Raw genomic sequence first — 16,949 nt, 5'->3', positions numbered from 1 at the left:
AGAACTCAATCGATTTTGGGAAATACTGTTGCGCAAATATGTTTTTATACGTTTTAGACAAGAGAAACTCCTTTCCACCGATACGCTTGTTGATGGTATTGTTAATATTAAAGAAAATAATTTATATACTTCAGGTAAAATTACTTTTAATCCACTACTCTCAAATATTTTTACTAAATCATAAACATGATGTAAATCTTGATATTTTTCATCGCTGTACAATACTTCTAACTCTACTTTTAATTTGTTATTATCAATAAATATGTCAGAATAAGATTCTCGCAGATTTTCAAATGCATTTACAGGAAAATTTGTAGAATAGTATTTAAATTTTGAAACATCGGCCAATTGTAAAAATATCAATTTATCAGTATTTTGAAATCTCGTCGTTATCTGAAGTAAAATATTGTCTAGTATTTCATAATATAATATTTTATAATTAAATTCAAAATTAGACATATTTCTTGTTGCCTTAGGGCGTTTTGTTAACGCTATCGCATTGTTAAATAGTTTTAAAAACTCAGATTCATTTCTCTTTTTACTAACGAGATCATAAACTATATTTATTTGTCGCATACAATATTCCATATCAAATGACTTATTTTGAAGTGTATTAAACAAATTGTCAGTGAGTAAAAATATACTGTTAAATGTTTGAGCTAAAAAAGCGAATTCAAATTTTTTTAAATTGTTCAAATGCCCAATTGAACCACAAATCGATTCAGATGATGAATTTGAATCTTTTATAATATGTTCAAAAACCTTTTTAAATTCGTCCCACTTGTCTACAACTAAGTTCAAAATTTTTGAGCGAGAAGCCCATCTCGTCTGAACAAATTGTGGTATGCGTTTCCCAACTATAGCATCTACAACATTCGTACGTGACGTAGAATTATGAAAAAAAGCAGAAATTCCAGTCATGTTAGCAAAAAAAATGCGACACTGTGTATTAGCACTGCAGCCGTGCTGTAGCACCAAGTTTAAACGATGTGCTAAGCAGTGTGTAAACAACGCATTAGGAGCAACCTCTTTAACTTTAGCTTGTAAACCATTTACATGACCGGCCATGACACTCGCACCATCATAACACTGACCAATTAATTTTTTTTCCATATCAAGTTCTAATAATACAGAATTTAACGTGTTAAAAAGACCCTCGGCAGTGCGATCCTCGCTAACATTATAGAAACCAAGAAACCTTTCTACTAATTCAGATTTATTTGTCATATATCTTAGTATAATTGAACATTGTGTTCTTTTGCGAAATATCTGTCGTATCATCAACTTGGACAGAATAAAACATACACTCCTTGATTTCAGTTCTTACCATATTTTTTATGTGATCTGAAATACATGTTATCAAATCATTTTGTATTGTATTTGACAATCCTGAAAATATATTTTTTATCGCTTTATAATGGTTTTGAATCTCCAATGAACACCTAATAATGTGCATATCAAAAAGTTCTTTAAAATTTCCTTTATTCAAGGAACTTGAACTTTCGTTATGACCTCGAAAGGCCAGTTCCTGTCTACCCAAAAATAACACAATATCAATTAGATGTTCCATAAAAAGTCGGTTAAGCCGAACATTTTCGTTATATTTTTTTTTAAACAAATAACCATGTTCAGTCAAAGCGTCTACAATAGTTACTCTATTATTTTCAAGATGTTTTAATCCTACCATACAATGAATATGTTCTCTAGCAGATTCATGAAGTTTAACACTGCGTGATAAATTTTTTAAATCGGCATAACCCGTTGTAGTCCAAACAGATTTTGTCATACTTAAAAGTAAACACGGCCAACAATACAATGCCTGTTTATATTGGCTTCCACAAAGCCAAGTATGCATATCGTACCATTTAGGATTAAACGCTCTACTATACATTTTACCACCTTTCTTATCTCTTGATTGACAACACAACTGGGGAATCGGTTTACCAAGCTTTAGCAATTCATTTTTGTCATTAGTTGTCCAACGCCGAAATGGCGTTCCTAATAGTTGAACAACAGGGTCATACACAGGATTCATTTTTAATATTGATAATACTTCTTAACTAAATTATCTAAATACAGCACTTTTAACTTGATTCAAGTCTAAAACACGTGTAAATAAGTGTAATACACTAATACTGCAATGTTTGAAATGAAGAATAATCACTAGACACTAGACAGTATATCAGTTTACAATATTACACTCTACACGACTTCTTACGACTTGATGAACACAGAACAGATAAACGTCGAACAACAAAATAAAAACTATTCTATAGATAATAGTTATTAGATAATAATTAATAGACCAATAGACAACATGCGATACTGCGACGACCGTGCATCAGTGATAACAGTAAGCTACTCGCTGCCGCAGCCCCCCACCTAGCAAGTATCACGGCTGTATACAATTTATGTGCCCGGCGGGCGGCAGCAAACGTACATAATATCGTTGTGCGGTTGATTTTAGTCGCCTCTGGCGGTAGTCTGCGCATGCGCTATTCACACTATTTTACGAGCTTACATGTGTGTGCGTAGACGAACCTCGCATGCACAAACTTAGGCGACGCCGACCGTCGTCTCTCGCCTCTGTGACAGAGGCTCTGTCGATCTCAGCGCTTTAGCGGTGGCAGCGCCAGGCTCAATATTAAATGGAAACGGCTATAATAGCTCATAAATTACGTACAGCGACGCTACAGCCTTTCGTGCATTGTAACAAGTTCTGTACAAACTACAAACAAATAATATTCAATATCGTTGTTCATTAAACTTAAATTCTAAAGCATTTAATGTCTTAAATATATAAATTAAAATTAAAAACTCATATGTACAATTAAAATTTTAAAGTTCAAAATAGTACCAAATGCCAATATAAGGAAACAACTATTATTTATTTTCTTGAAAATTACAAGTGAGGCGGCGCCTCACTTGCCTCACCCCCAAAACCGCCACTGGATGAGACATATGAGTTTTTAGAATCTATCAATATTACTAGTGATAATAATCCTGGCTGTGTTAAAAAAATATCCATGAAATACAACAGTATTATGAACCTAAGGGTAACGTAATAATTGAAAAATTTTTTCGTCGTTATCAGGAAGAAGGGGAAGCGTTTGAAAAATCTTTAAGAGACATACGCAATCTAGCCAAACGCTGTGAGTTAGGTAATCTGGAAGAGAATATGGTACGAATCAGGCTAGTACTGAGTGTCAAAGACTTGGGTCTACAAGAAAGACTCCCAAGGGCACCAGATCTTAGTCTTGAGAAAACTATAGATCATTGTAAATCTGCAGAATTGGCTCGATATCAGCAGCATTCATTAACTGATAATGGAGGATAAGTTGAAGAGAAAAATGTTCAAAAAATGTATGGTGATAAATCGAATAATCTAAAAAATTGAAGAAAGCAGTCAAACTCAGCACAAGTAGAGAAGCCGTCAACACTAGAAACTGACCAGTCTGACTGTAAGAAATGTTGGTATAAACAGGGCCGTATTTGAGGGGGGGGGGCAAGTGTCCCTTGTTTCCCGGGGCGGCAAGTTCTTTAGCTTATTAGGGAGGGGGGCGGAAATTTTATATTGAAAATAAATATTATGGCGTATCTAATAACAAAAAAAAAAAAAAAAATGTTTTTATTTATACTTCAGTCTTCAATACATTCATTGGAAAAATTATTTTGATAATTATTATTTAATAATTTAATATTATTAAATATTATTATATCTATTAATAGATTAGACTTTTTGAATGTACGATAACGATGAGCGTTGCACAGCCGCGGCTGTGCCTATATCATGTAAACAACGCAGTGGTTCTCGGTATTTGATATTATTTACCAAATTAGAACAAAAACATTTTAAACTTATACAATTTAATATTATTATGTTATCGCTTTGATACCTGACAAATGCAGTTAAATATTTCGGCATAGCCGAATCGCGTGCATCCTACCATTACATGTTTAGATCTGTTGGTGAATTGGTGACAGATATACGTATATTTATTATTTTAATAAACAATACGCGGTCAAATTTAAGTTTTTTCCATTTACGGTTACGAAAGTTATGAATCGTAAAAAACTTAGTGGAGCTGGATACCGGTTAAAATCCAAAGAAAAGGCTAGACAAATTGCTGATGTTATTGTCAAGACTAAAAATATTAAACATTTTTTTTCTGTTTCAACTTTTTAATTCTGGAGCTAGTGTTACTACTGATTCGAGTAAGTAATTGATTAATAATACTAATCTAGGGCTAGGGACTTCTAGGAGCTTTTTTTTTTCAAAAATCATTCAAAAGAGCAAAGTAATATAGAAATTTGTTTCATGGTAATACGAGTTCATATTTAAAATTTATAGTTACATATTTTGCATATTTGAACATTTTTTAATTATAAGTGCATGTTTGAGCATTTTTAATATGAAAATGGTAGTTTTATAATTAAATAAATATTTTATACAAACAATATTACATATATTATAATAATTATTAAATAATATAAAAATATATTCAATTTAAAAATGTTTTTTAAAAAGTATTTATTTTTTATTTTAGACTAGAACTTAGGTGTTAGAAGGTAGAAGAATATCAATTATTTATTATGACAAGTTTTTTTACTCTAAATTAAAATTTTATTAATTATATCTACATATTAAAATAAAAAGGTTTTTATTAAATACTGTTAATTATTTTTTTTAGTGCATATTTTAATAGCATATTTGGTAATTTTTAAAGACATAAATGCATACATAATCAAAGGTTTTTTAGGGAATGAAGTCCCTAGCCTTACTAATAACTAATAATTATGAATTAATAACTAGGTCTTTACTCTTTTATTGTTTAATGTTATTAAGCAAATACTTTTAATTCATATTGTATGAGCGAAATATAAGTTGGGAACATACCTAATATTATAAATTACCTTCCCCGAGTACTCATAATATACATTTTTTTCAGCTAAAAATGTTAGTAATGTGACTGAAGATCAAGTGACACAGTCGATAACTGTTGATGGAGTGGATGTAGTTAATAATGTGATACCAATGTATAACCCAAGTATTTCATGTCATTTTATTTTTTCAATGCCAATTAAAAATATTTATATTGATTTTGCTTATTTAGCAGTGCTTGAGAATTCTAATAATTCTAATGATGGAGAAAATATTTTGTTAGAGGCAAACAATGATAATATATTGGTGAATGTTGATCAGTTTAAGGCACCCAGGTAAATTACATGATTTCATATTTTAATTAAAACAATTATTATGAATTACTATAATAAAGTATGTTTATGAGGTAATCCTATGTTTAGTACAGATATTTATTTTTAAAACAAATAATTAACAAATGAAATTATGTAGTAAAATAATTTAGAAAATTCAGAAACTTATGTTAGGATTGAATTTTAATTAATTAATTAATTAATTTTGTTGCTGAGATTTTTTTAATTACAATTATTAACCAAGTTTTATGTTTTAATTTTTAATAGTAATGATTGCACTATGGATAATTAATGATGTTATAAGAGACACAATATCTACATGTGGAATATCACAAAATATTAAAGAATTAGATTTTTCAAATTCAATAAGAATCTATAATAATGTTATTCGAGGGAAAAAACAAGTTCATTTTAGGTACTGTTCAGCCAATTTTTTTTATACAGTTGTTATCAATGGTGAAAAAATTCAAAGAGATTACCTTGTATACTCTCAAAGTACAGGTGCTATTTTTTGTATCACTTGCAAATTATTTGGAGCAAATTCTGCTTTTGCTACTACTGGATTTTCGGATTGGAAAAGAGCGGGTAATAGAATTTCATCACACGAGTAATCTCCAGTTCACAAATCAAATACATTGACTCTAAAAAATCGAGGAACATTAACAAATAGGATTGACAGTGGATTATTGGACCAAATTAATGATGAAGTTCATTATTGGAAAAATGTTTTGAAGAGAGTTTTTGTAGTGGTTAAAAGCTTGGCAATAAGAGGATTGGAATTTAGAAGTGACTCAGACAAAATTGGAAGCTCACACAATGGAAACTTTTTAATGTCAATGGAATTAATAGCACATTTTGATCCATTTTTAGCTTCTCACATTTCTAAATATGGGAATAAAGGAAAAGGGTCAACTACATGCTTATCATTTCATACATATGAACAATTTATAACTTTAATGAGTGATAAAGTCTTGGAAAATATTATAAAAGAAGTTCAAACAGCCAAGTATTTTTCTGTAGTAGTTGATTCGACGCCTGATATTTCAAATTCCGACCAATTATCATTTGTACAAAGATATGTTTTAGATGGGCATCCTAAAGAAAGGTTCTTGTGTTTCTTAGAAAACACTGGACATAAGTCTGAAAAATTAGCTGATGATGTGTTGACTACTCTGGCTTTATTTAACATTGATTTAGCTAACATGAGAGGACAATCTTATGATAATGCCAGCAATATGTCTGGTACCTACTCAGGCCTACAAACATGAATCAAACAAGTTAATCCACTGGCTGAGTATGCTCCTTGTGCAGCTCACTCTTTAAATTTGGTTGGTAGTTGTGCTGCAAGTTGCTGTGAAGAAGCTCGTCATTTTTTGAATTGTTACAAACAGTATACTGTTTTTTTTCTGCATCAACTCAACGTTGGGAAATGTTAAATGCAAAGGTAACATTGAAAGGGTTATCTGAGACTCGATAGTCGGCTCGGGATGATGCTTGTAGATCTCTTACTAAAAATTGGGATTTAGTTGTTGGAGTGTTGAAAACATTTTCAGAGGAACATTATCAAAAACCATCTTTACGCTGTGAAGCAAAAGGAATATTAAAAAAATTAAATCGTTTTGAATGTGCTCTTATGGCTGTATTTTGGGGTGACATTCTAGAAGTGTTGAACAAAACTAGTAAAACATTGCAATCGGTTTCAACTGATTTAATCACTGTTGTTCAACTATATGATTCTGTAATACATTATATGCAATCAGTTACTATGAAAATTCTGCTAAAAAATTATCTGGACTGAGTATCTATGAAGAAAATGAAAAACGGAAAATAAAATGAAAATTACAACATGGTGAAAATAGATCTAATGAAGTGACTTTAGTTGGCCGAGAAAGTTTTATAATAAAGACATATTATGTTATTCTTGATAATTTACTATGTGAGTTACAAAAAAGAAAGTCTGTATATGATAATTTAGCAAAAAAATTTTCATTTTTTCATAATATAACTCAATATTCTACTGAAAAAAATTGTCAATGTGCCAAAGAATTGTGTGGAGTTTATCCAAACGACTTAAATGTAAACTTAGCTAGTGAAGTAGTTCAGCTACAAGGACACATAAAGAGTATAGAAACCACAGATAACAATCCTAAGACAATTCAACAACTCATGTTATGGATAAGAAGTAATAATTTTTTAATTTTGTATCTATATGCAGAAGTTGCACTACGTATTTTTTTGTCAATGTCATCTACCAACTGTTCAGTTGAGCGTTCATTTTCTGTTTTAAAAAGAGTAAAAAATTATCTTATATCAACTATGAGCTAAGAAAGGTATTCTGCATTAGCATTATTAACAATATAAAATGAACTAACTGAAGAAACAGATTTTGAAGAAATAATCTAATGTAACTAATGAACATAGGTAGATAATTGATCACATTTAAGAACTTAACATTTTTGTCTGATCCATAGAAACATATATTTTTAGATTCTTCAACCGTCTGATATGGTTTGATATTCGCCCATGCTAATGAGGTAAAATAAAACGAATAAGAATTGCCTCTGAATATATTTTAATAAATTCCTTAAATTATTTTGTTATAGCAACACGAATACAGAATATAAAACGAACGTGTGATGAAACACTTGTCTAAATTATAAATAAATAAATGCAGATAAAACAATTAATTTAATTTAATACCTATTTAAAATAAAAAAACAAACAACAAGCTTAATATAATAATAATATAATAGATAATATAAAATAATAATATAATAAAACAGTTAGGTATCTTTCATTGCATACTTTTTTATGCAATTAGATTTAAATAAAACAAACATTGAGAACAACTTCAAAATTAAAAACACTTCAACTTATATCTTAATGTAACATACAATTTACCATTGCCTAAAACTCAAGTTACTGAAGGAATAACATCAGGTAATTGATAATATAATATCCCATAATTTGTTATTATTGTTATAAGGTAATACTTCATAAGCGTGAAAGTGGCGGTCAAACCCTACAGACTGTATTGTTGTAACTAAAAAATATGGAATTTTAGACTGACCAATAATTATCTTTTTTACTTCTCCAAAAAAAGATTCATCTAAATTAACACCCAGGGTTAAAATCATCCCAGGTTTATAATAAATACCTTTATATTCACGCCAAGGTACTACATAAGAAAAATTAATTATCTCTTGTGGTATTACACCATCAAATGATTTAAACAATTCTTTATAATATGAAATATCTTGACTTTTTCCTACATTTAAATCTGCCACTAAACCAGTTTGTGTAAGTAGACGACTAACATTTTGCATTTGCAATTTATGGGCTATAGTATAACCAAGATTAATTCTACATGAGATAGAATTAGCAATTGATTTCAAAACTTTATGTTAGCTTCAAAGCGTATAGAAGAAGTTAAAATAATTGGGCCATTTTTTAATAGAAGTCTACCATAATGAGTTAATATATTATGATGTTTAGGTTTTAATTTGCTATTGGAATACTTAAGGTATAATCTATTATGTTTCGCAACCAAAGCATCTAACTGAACTGAACATTCTGGTTGAATAGTTCTAGCACAGCACAAATCAACTATTTTTTGCAATGAAATATATAAATACCAAACCTCAGTTTTTAAAGGAACTAATTCTCCAATAATAAGACCGAAATATCTAATGAAACATAGCATCTCTGATGCTGACATTATTATACTTCCATTGTTTCAATTGCGCTGACTAATACTAGGTGGAGAATTTTTTTGTTCTGTCACCCCATATTCAAAAAGTTGTATACGACTATTAAGTTCATCCAAAGTGAAATATTTTGCTTGAATTAGACTATTAATGATGACTGCCATATCATAGCAAGCTACTCCTTCTGGAATATCATGCATGAAGTCACAAACTTTATTTTCAACTACATGATAATTAGGTACTTCATTAAAAATACAACGTTCTTTTATAACAGTTTGTAACGATTGTTAACAGAATTGTCAAACAAAATTGAAACATTAGCCTGATTAATATGATCTTCATAATTAATTTTGATTCTTTCAACAAATTTTGTAGGTCAGATTTTGGTAAATAACGTCCGGCAATAAAAGTTTGCTGAAAAACTTTCAATAAACCCTAAAATCGAATTGAGACCTAGATTATCTCCTAAAACAAGTCCCAAAGTAAATTAAATTGTTACATTAGTAGAAAGTAGAATACCGTTTTCTTGAATATTAATTAGTTCTTTTATTAAGGCTGCAAACATTTTTTTTTTATTGATTTTTGATCGAAGACAGATCAGCAGAATGAAATAAAAACGCTACAAAAATATTATTTAAAGATGAAAGATATTCAGAAGGGAGAGCAGCAACAGAGTAATAAACACAACCCATTTTATGAACTCCTGAATGGGATCCTAGAGGATTACCCATTTCTGCATCATCATAATATAAAAAAAGGGGAAACACTATTTTATCAAGAAATTTGGAATATATATATTTCCACGAAGAACCATTCAAGTATGATGAAAGCAAATTTGATTTCATTGAGCTTTTTTAAATAATTTAGTGCTATATCCAATACACCAGGTAATTCAAAAAAAGATTTAAGATTTGTTTTTAAAGATATTAAATGTCCTATTGGTACCATTAACAAACGCTCTATACCAGTTTCAATTTTTTTTTCTTTAGTATATCCCACGACTACAGATTTTGGTTTAACATATAAATTATTTTCTTCAAGATATTTCATTCTAAGGAATTTAGTATCAAGTTTGGTAAATGGATTAACTAACACGTTGAATAGTTTATCTATTTCTTGGATTTGTTCCGAAGTACACTTGTTTAAAAGAGGTTCAATTTTACTTTTTAAATGGCACATAATTCCATTAGATATAAGTTCATTAGTGCCTGTAACAATTGTTTGTAATAAAGTTTCAGTCATACTTGGATTAGAGTATAAATCAGCTATGAAACTTACTACATTATTAGTTACAATATTCTCAAATGAATTATTGATCTTATTTTCAATTTCAGTATGAGAGATTAAAGATTCAGAATTTAACAAAATAGATTTAGATGAAGTAGAATCGATTTCAACATTTGGAATTGTTACTTCATTAAGATTTAAATTTAATGTTAAGGTAGAAGTTGTATGTTCTTTGTTTAAATGTTTTCTAAACTTACCAATTCCTCTGAAATTTCTTACACACGAGTTTTGATTGCATATGAATAAAGAATAATTATTTAGATTATGAAAAATCTGTAAATGTAAAATTAATTCATTAACTGATATTAGGTTTTTTATAGAGCATAAATAACAGTTATACATTTTGAATTTTGAATTTATTAATTATTATTTTAATAATACGTACCTATTACAATAACACTTTTAATAGTATAAACAATTACAACACTAACAAATAAATCAACCAACAAAATAAAAATATTAAATGGACAATATTATCAGTAAACTGTAGTTAAAATGAAAAATTACTAAACTAAAGATTTTAATTTGTTTGAAATATTAATGGTTATGGCCGTTTGTTTATCAAAATCAGTTACCAAATTAAAAACATGATTTTGTAAAAGTAACTAAGTCTCATAACATTCTCTTGGGTGTGAGCAATTAAAAGTAAAATATGTCTTAAAACAAATATTAATAGCACGTAAAGGACATTGTATTTTCCATAGCTGGTCATTTACTCTAATGTAGCATGTATTGATGGAAGATATATCATTCCCCACTAATATAATAAATGGCTGTATTGTAGACCCATATTCAGCATATTTCAAACGTCTCCTAGTTATATCCTCTTCTAAATTAGATCAATTCTGAAATAATAACATAATTTTTAAACTAAATTAATTTAAGAATAACCAAATAGCTACAAAGTCTTACAATTTTTGTATTACTAACAGTAATATGAGTTACAAATGCTGCAGCAGACTCTTCATGAGATGATTTCCATGATTTATTTTTGTTATTACCCTTAATTTGAGTCTTAGTCGGGATAAAATATGGTAATAGTAATAGTTTCAGGATATTACAAGTCCTATAATCTTTAAAGAATAATATGTTATAAAAGTATTTCAAAATATTATTCAATAATAAAATTTAAATTAATAAAATATTTATACCTTTCATCAATTGAGCAGCATCATATTGAGATAATAAGTATTTGGCATATTTATCTTTGATTGAACTTCCATGAATATTCAAAATAGCTTTTGTAAACTTAGTCCAATTATTTATGAAATGACTAAAATTATATGACTTATCATTTGGGTACTTTAGTCTAAAATCTATTTCCACCTAAAAATTAAATAAATGAATTAGATAGGTACAAACCAATTCATAATCTCTTGGACTTTGAAGTATTGGTCAAGATTCAAAAAAATCTGACAAATTGCAATTATTTATTGAATTAGTAATTTCACTGTTTCTTAATTCAAATGTGATCCTCCAGTTTTTCAAAATGTCATCAAATGAAGCAATCAACCCATCAGTTATAAGCCATTCTTTAGCCAAATTAACTTGATCACATGTACTCACATACGTGGAATTTACGACTCTACTCACTCACGTCGAAGCTGTACTCAATTCGAGACCACTGACGCCACTGACCACCGATCCAGCTGATCTTGATTATTTATCTCCGGGACATTTTTTAATTGGGCAACTTCTATTGGCTGTTCCGCCTCGAGTACCGTTCGAGTCACGCATCAATCTAACTCAATGTTGGAAGCTGCTCGACCAATATCATCAGTCATTTTGGCGACGTTGGTCATCTAAATACCTTGTGTCGCTTCATAGGAGGCCCAAATGGACTACCGAGGCCCCAAACGTACGAGTCAACGATATGGTAGTGGTCATCGACAACCAATCCCCGCCGTTGACATGGCGTCTCGGACGTTAGGTTAGGTTAGGCGTCTCCCGGTATCCTCGAAGTACTACCTGGCAACGATGGTTGTGCGATTGTTGACGAGCCAGGGTGAAATCACTCTACCAGTTACCAAAATAGTACCAAAAGTAGTTTTACCCGCACAATAGCGTCCTAGTTTAAATCATCCCCAGTAAGGTGCTCATTAATTGAATCCCTACTCACAAAATCATATAAGTTGTTTCAGAACGAGATTTTTTTTGTAGTAACTATCTGACTTCGCGTCTAACTATATTTATATTATTTAATACTATGTTCTTTATTTAGTTATTTTTTATATGTTTTCACTACATTGTGCATTATTTGTAATTTGCAACCAACGTGTATTTTATTATAAGTATTATTATTATTATTATTTTGGTTTTGTAAAAACGAAATGATGAATGACATCACCCCGGTAACACACCATCTCAAGCCGCTGTTCCAGTCCACTCCACCAAATCCGTTCAATTTCTATGGGAGCCTGAGCTTCCCATGGGGGGAGAATGTTTGAACTTCATACTATCGCGCCGAAGATGAGCCGGGTCAAAGTCCAGCGAGATCACGACAAGCTTCGGCGACCTTCGTCATTGCCATCGTCGTAATCGCTGATATGGCTTTTGACCTTTGCGACATAATACTGAACGTATACTACCCAGTCCACGAGTTGCTCTCGTCTCGCAATTTCATATACGCCGTTTTGCCCTAGTACGTGCAAATATACGCGCCGGCCATTTTTACGTGCGTCGTGTGCCAGTTAGCTGATCCGCGCCCTTTTTTTCGATCGCTAACCATATGCCACTACGTTTTTCGTTACCAGTGTATTGGTGATTTGTCGTCCATCACGTCATTGAACATTATTTTGTATTCGTGCGTGTGTGCCGACGTTACTCGCGCGGCCCTTTAGCGTCCGCATCAATTCCGCGATTCACGGTGCCATAATACTTGCGTGTCGGTCGTGTGGCGTAAGTTGCCATTCTAATATTATTATTTTATTGTCATTGATCCGACTACCGTGTGCCGTACTATTTTATACTATTTGAAGTGCGTATATGTATATTGGTGTATTCGTCAGTGAGAAAGTTGTCAACATGGGGACTTCCCACTTGATAACCCATCGGCTTACGTCATTATCATATATTGCTATAATCATATCATCATCGTGTTCGGACGCCCTGTTGGCAACATCGCAGCTCATATCAGTTCTATTATCAATACCAGGTGATATCAATATCAATTTATATTATCATTTTGTATTATCATATATTATTTATTGTATTTACGTATTGATCAATCGATCATAATATTATTATTATTATCATTTTTTTATACATATTATTTTATTACTTTGGGCGCCCGTATATTAATTATTTTATTCTGTATTATTATAATATTCTATATAGCTTATATTATTATTATACGTATTTTGCGCAACGCGCAATCATAACAAAATTGTTCTACATATATACATAACTATTATTTCTGGTCACCCTCTCGAGGCTAGGTATGCGAGTCGGAGTAGTTGACTACAATATGTTCGTATGAATAATTCCGGCGCATCATTTATTGACATTTATTTTAAGAGTAAAAATAATTCAGAATAACTCATTAACTTGTAGTCATTTTAATCCTCCAAACATGTTAAATTAAATAACCTGGATTCTCGAATTAACTATTTTAATGTGTTATTTCAATATCTTCAAGTAGTCGAAATATTATAATTAGATCAAAGCTCTATTGCAGTTAATTTAACCGACAAATGCAGTTAACTTCAATTATAATGCTTGAGAACATAGTATGCAGTTAAAACAATTATCCCATTTATATGTGTGTATCTATCTATTATAAATTTTTTTGTAGACATTTTTTAGTAAATTATAATACTATCGGCAACGTCATCCGTGTCACCACCCTTAGGAAAAAATAAAACATTGCAGTTTTCAATAAATAATTGTAAACAAAATCGAAATATGTTACACCGTTCGAATAACGATGAGAGCATCATGCGGTTATCCACTCATCGAGAGTATATACCGAAACCCAACACCTTCAGGTCTCCATATAAAATAAGCTTTAATCAAAATATGCTTCGAATCAAGCAAATCATTACAGCCGTATAACTATAATATCTACAATTCGAAATAATACATTCATATAACATAATTAATTGTCCTTGTCTGGGCAACTATATATTATAGGTGTATACATATAATACCTATACCTAGTCTGTTATATATTATAACAGCTATATGTTGAAGGGGTGAAATAACAAAATAATTTAAATAATTTATAAATATAATGAATAATTTTAGACCATCATCCATATTAAATTTTATGTTACAACTGACAGATATAATTATCTAATATTATACAGTGGAGGCCTGTCTGGGTAAGGCACTATAAATTTGGGTATGATCGTCTGCCATTTTTCTACAATTGATACATAGTGATAATAGATTCAGGCCATTCTACTGAACGTCATAAACGAAAAATTTTAAATATTATAGGACATAGGTACTCAAGTTAGCTAGTCAATAGTCATATTCATGACAAAATAGATTTTGTCATGGTCATATTATATTAATATAGTATTATGTAAGTTTTATATTGTGTGTGAAACTATAAAGTTCTGGGTATAAAAAATGGGTGGTTGTACAGCAGTAAACTGTTCCAATACACGTAATAAAGGTTTTCGTCTTTTTCGGTTTCCAAGAAATCTTGAAAGACTAAAAACTTGGTTACAAAATTGTCACCGTGACAAATGGAAGCCTACAAATTCGTCTGAGTTATGTGAAGTAAGTATAGTTAAGAAGACTTAATCATAATTTATTAATACAATTTAGTAATTTTAATATTTTTTGTCGTTTTCTTTAAACCATAGTTATTATTTATTATTTTATATTTTTTGCATATTCCAAAAGATTCACTTCGAAGAAGGACAATTCGAAACACATCGTTTTGATGGTGTAAAAAAACTCAAACCAAATGCTTTACCAACATTATTTGATGTACCAAATGCACCTCTCTTGTTGGAAACTGAAAGAAAATCTTTGTATAAGGCATATCATAATTAATTATTAAAACAAATTTATTTTAATGAAAAATGCTTTATAACATAATTTATATATAAAAATATGTAATGATTATGAATAGTAGTTATTTTAATCTATATTATGTAATAAATTAATTTAAATTCTTCAATTTTGTGGTTTTTATTTATTTTACAGATAACACGCAATTATAACAGTGAAAATCTAAAAAAAGGTTCATTGGTTGAAAAAGGTTGTCACAGGCTAAAGTAAGTTTAAATTTAAGTTATTTTTTACTTAAATTTATTTTTTTTTTTGTATTTTAGTACAAGTATACAAAGTAATACAACCATCGGCGGAGAAAATTTTGAGCCGGTTAGTTGCTTGAGTGAGCAATGTTTGGTGATGGATCCAATAGTAAGTCATATAAATTATAGTTAAAATATTTATTATTTTGCAGCTTAAATACTTGATGCATGTTGGTTTATGTAATTTTAATAAGTAAATGTTAATTGTTAGGGTTATAGGTAAAAATGTGCTAATTTAAATTATGGGCTTACATACATAATTAAGAGGATAGGATATATTGTTTTTAAGAAAGTTAGATATTTTTAAAACAACACACGTCGTACGATGTTCTTTCTATATAAACTGAATATTATAATATAATATTTATATTAATACATAGATGTAGTTTTTCAATGTTTTCTTTTGCTTCACAGGAAGAACTTGAAAAAACGAGAGCAGAAATAAGGCGTCTTAAAGATGAAAATGACCGGATGAAAATAGAAATTCAACAAATTGATAAAATTGAAGAAGAAAAGAAGTTAGCTCAGCTGGAAATTAAACACCTAAAGAATGAAGTTCAAAAAAGTAATGAATTATTAAATACTTTCCTTTGTGATGACCAAATTATGGCTATAAATGAACCTCCTAGAAAGTGGGCAACCAAGACTATTGTTAAGGGTTTAAAAATGAGTTTTGCCTTAGGTGTACACGGTTATGATTATCTTATAGAAACAAAATATCCATTACCTGCTTATAGCACGTTAACAAGAAGACTACGTCAGTTTAAATTAAGTTTTGGAGTGTTTACTGATTTACTTGACCCACTCAAACATAAAGTTTCCTGTATGGAAGAAAGTGATAAAGTTTGTTGTATGTCAGTGGATGAAAAGGAAATCAGCCCAAACATAAGTTATGATAAAAATCGCCGTGAAATGTTTGGAACCATCGGAAATTCTACCAAAGTAGGGAACAAACTACTTGTGGTCTTAATAAGAGGTGTTAGACATACTTGGAAACAATTATAGGTGCTCATGTGACAGATGGTGCTGTTGATAATGAATATTTCAAAAATTTTATTTTTGAATGTATTAATTTTTTGAGAGTTGTAGTATTAAAGTATTATCATTATTATTGGATATGGGTAATAGCAATCTAGCGCTTTGGACAGTTTTGGGTATATATAAAAAAAAAGATGGTATTAGAGAAAATAAGTTCTTTTAAAATGGGCATTATATTTTCATTACTCCTGATGTATGTCATTTAATAAAAATTTAAAAAGTGCCACACTAAAAGGGGATATAGTTTTACCCACAACTTACTGTGACATAAATAATCTTCCTTCTCAAATAGTCAAAGGGTCTTATGTTATTAAATTGTGGACAGAAGAAATTGATGGAGGAAAAGAACTTAGATCTTTACATCACTTGAAACGTGAAGATATCTTCCCAAATAATTTTCAAAAAATGAACGTTGGAGCAGCTTTTATATTTT

The 16,949-nt window shown here is 30.0% G+C and overlaps 2 protein-coding genes and 1 long non-coding RNA gene across 3 annotated transcripts; 1 reads left to right on the top strand and 2 right to left on the bottom strand.

Annotated features, from left to right (window-relative positions):
• Nucleotides 1–1,216: 1,216 nt before the first annotated feature.
• Nucleotides 1,217–2,035, bottom strand: LOC126555286 (zinc finger MYM-type protein 1-like). Its single transcript, XM_050210228.1, has one exon. It carries the CDS (start codon nucleotides 2,033–2,035, stop codon nucleotides 1,217–1,219), a length of 819 nt encoding a protein of 272 aa, XP_050066185.1.
• A 3,000-nt stretch (nucleotides 2,036–5,035) lies between these two features.
• LOC126555285 (zinc finger MYM-type protein 1-like) lies at nucleotides 5,036–7,012 on the top strand. Its single transcript, XM_050210227.1, has 4 exons — nucleotides 5,036–5,048; nucleotides 5,115–5,217; nucleotides 5,885–6,456; nucleotides 6,768–7,012. The coding sequence occupies exons 1-4, from the start codon at nucleotides 5,036–5,038 to the stop codon at nucleotides 7,010–7,012; spliced, it is 933 nt and encodes a 310-aa protein (XP_050066184.1).
• Nucleotides 7,013–10,766: 3,754 nt separating this feature from the next.
• LOC126555288 (uncharacterized) lies at nucleotides 10,767–11,478 on the bottom strand. Its single transcript, XR_007606802.1, has 3 exons — nucleotides 11,360–11,478; nucleotides 11,139–11,281; nucleotides 10,767–11,053 (listed from the first exon to the last, which is right to left on the bottom strand). It is a non-coding gene; the product is annotated as an uncharacterized LOC126555288 (long non-coding RNA).
• Nucleotides 11,479–16,949: the final 5,471 nt, after the last annotated feature.

This window comes from Aphis gossypii, unplaced genomic scaffold (genome assembly GCF_020184175.1).
Source record: "Aphis gossypii isolate Hap1 unplaced genomic scaffold, ASM2018417v2 Contig00779, whole genome shotgun sequence".
NCBI lineage: Eukaryota > Metazoa > Arthropoda > Insecta > Hemiptera > Aphididae > Aphis > Aphis gossypii.
This window is presented reverse-complemented; position numbering and strand designations above follow the sequence as displayed.

Excerpts from the sequence above, each read along its gene's own strand:
- LOC126555286 (XM_050210228.1), bottom strand. The coding sequence starts at position 2,035 with ATGAATCCTGTGTATGACCCTGTTGTTCAACTATTAGGAACGCCATTT.
- LOC126555285 (XM_050210227.1), top strand. Across the intron at positions 5,218-5,884 it reads GATCAGTTTAAGGCACCCAG|GATTGACAGTGGATTATTGG; the intron begins GTAAATTACATG and ends ATTAACAAATAG. Across the intron at positions 6,457-6,767 it reads TAATGCCAGCAATATGTCTG|AGGAACATTATCAAAAACCA; the intron begins GTACCTACTCAG and ends AAACATTTTCAG.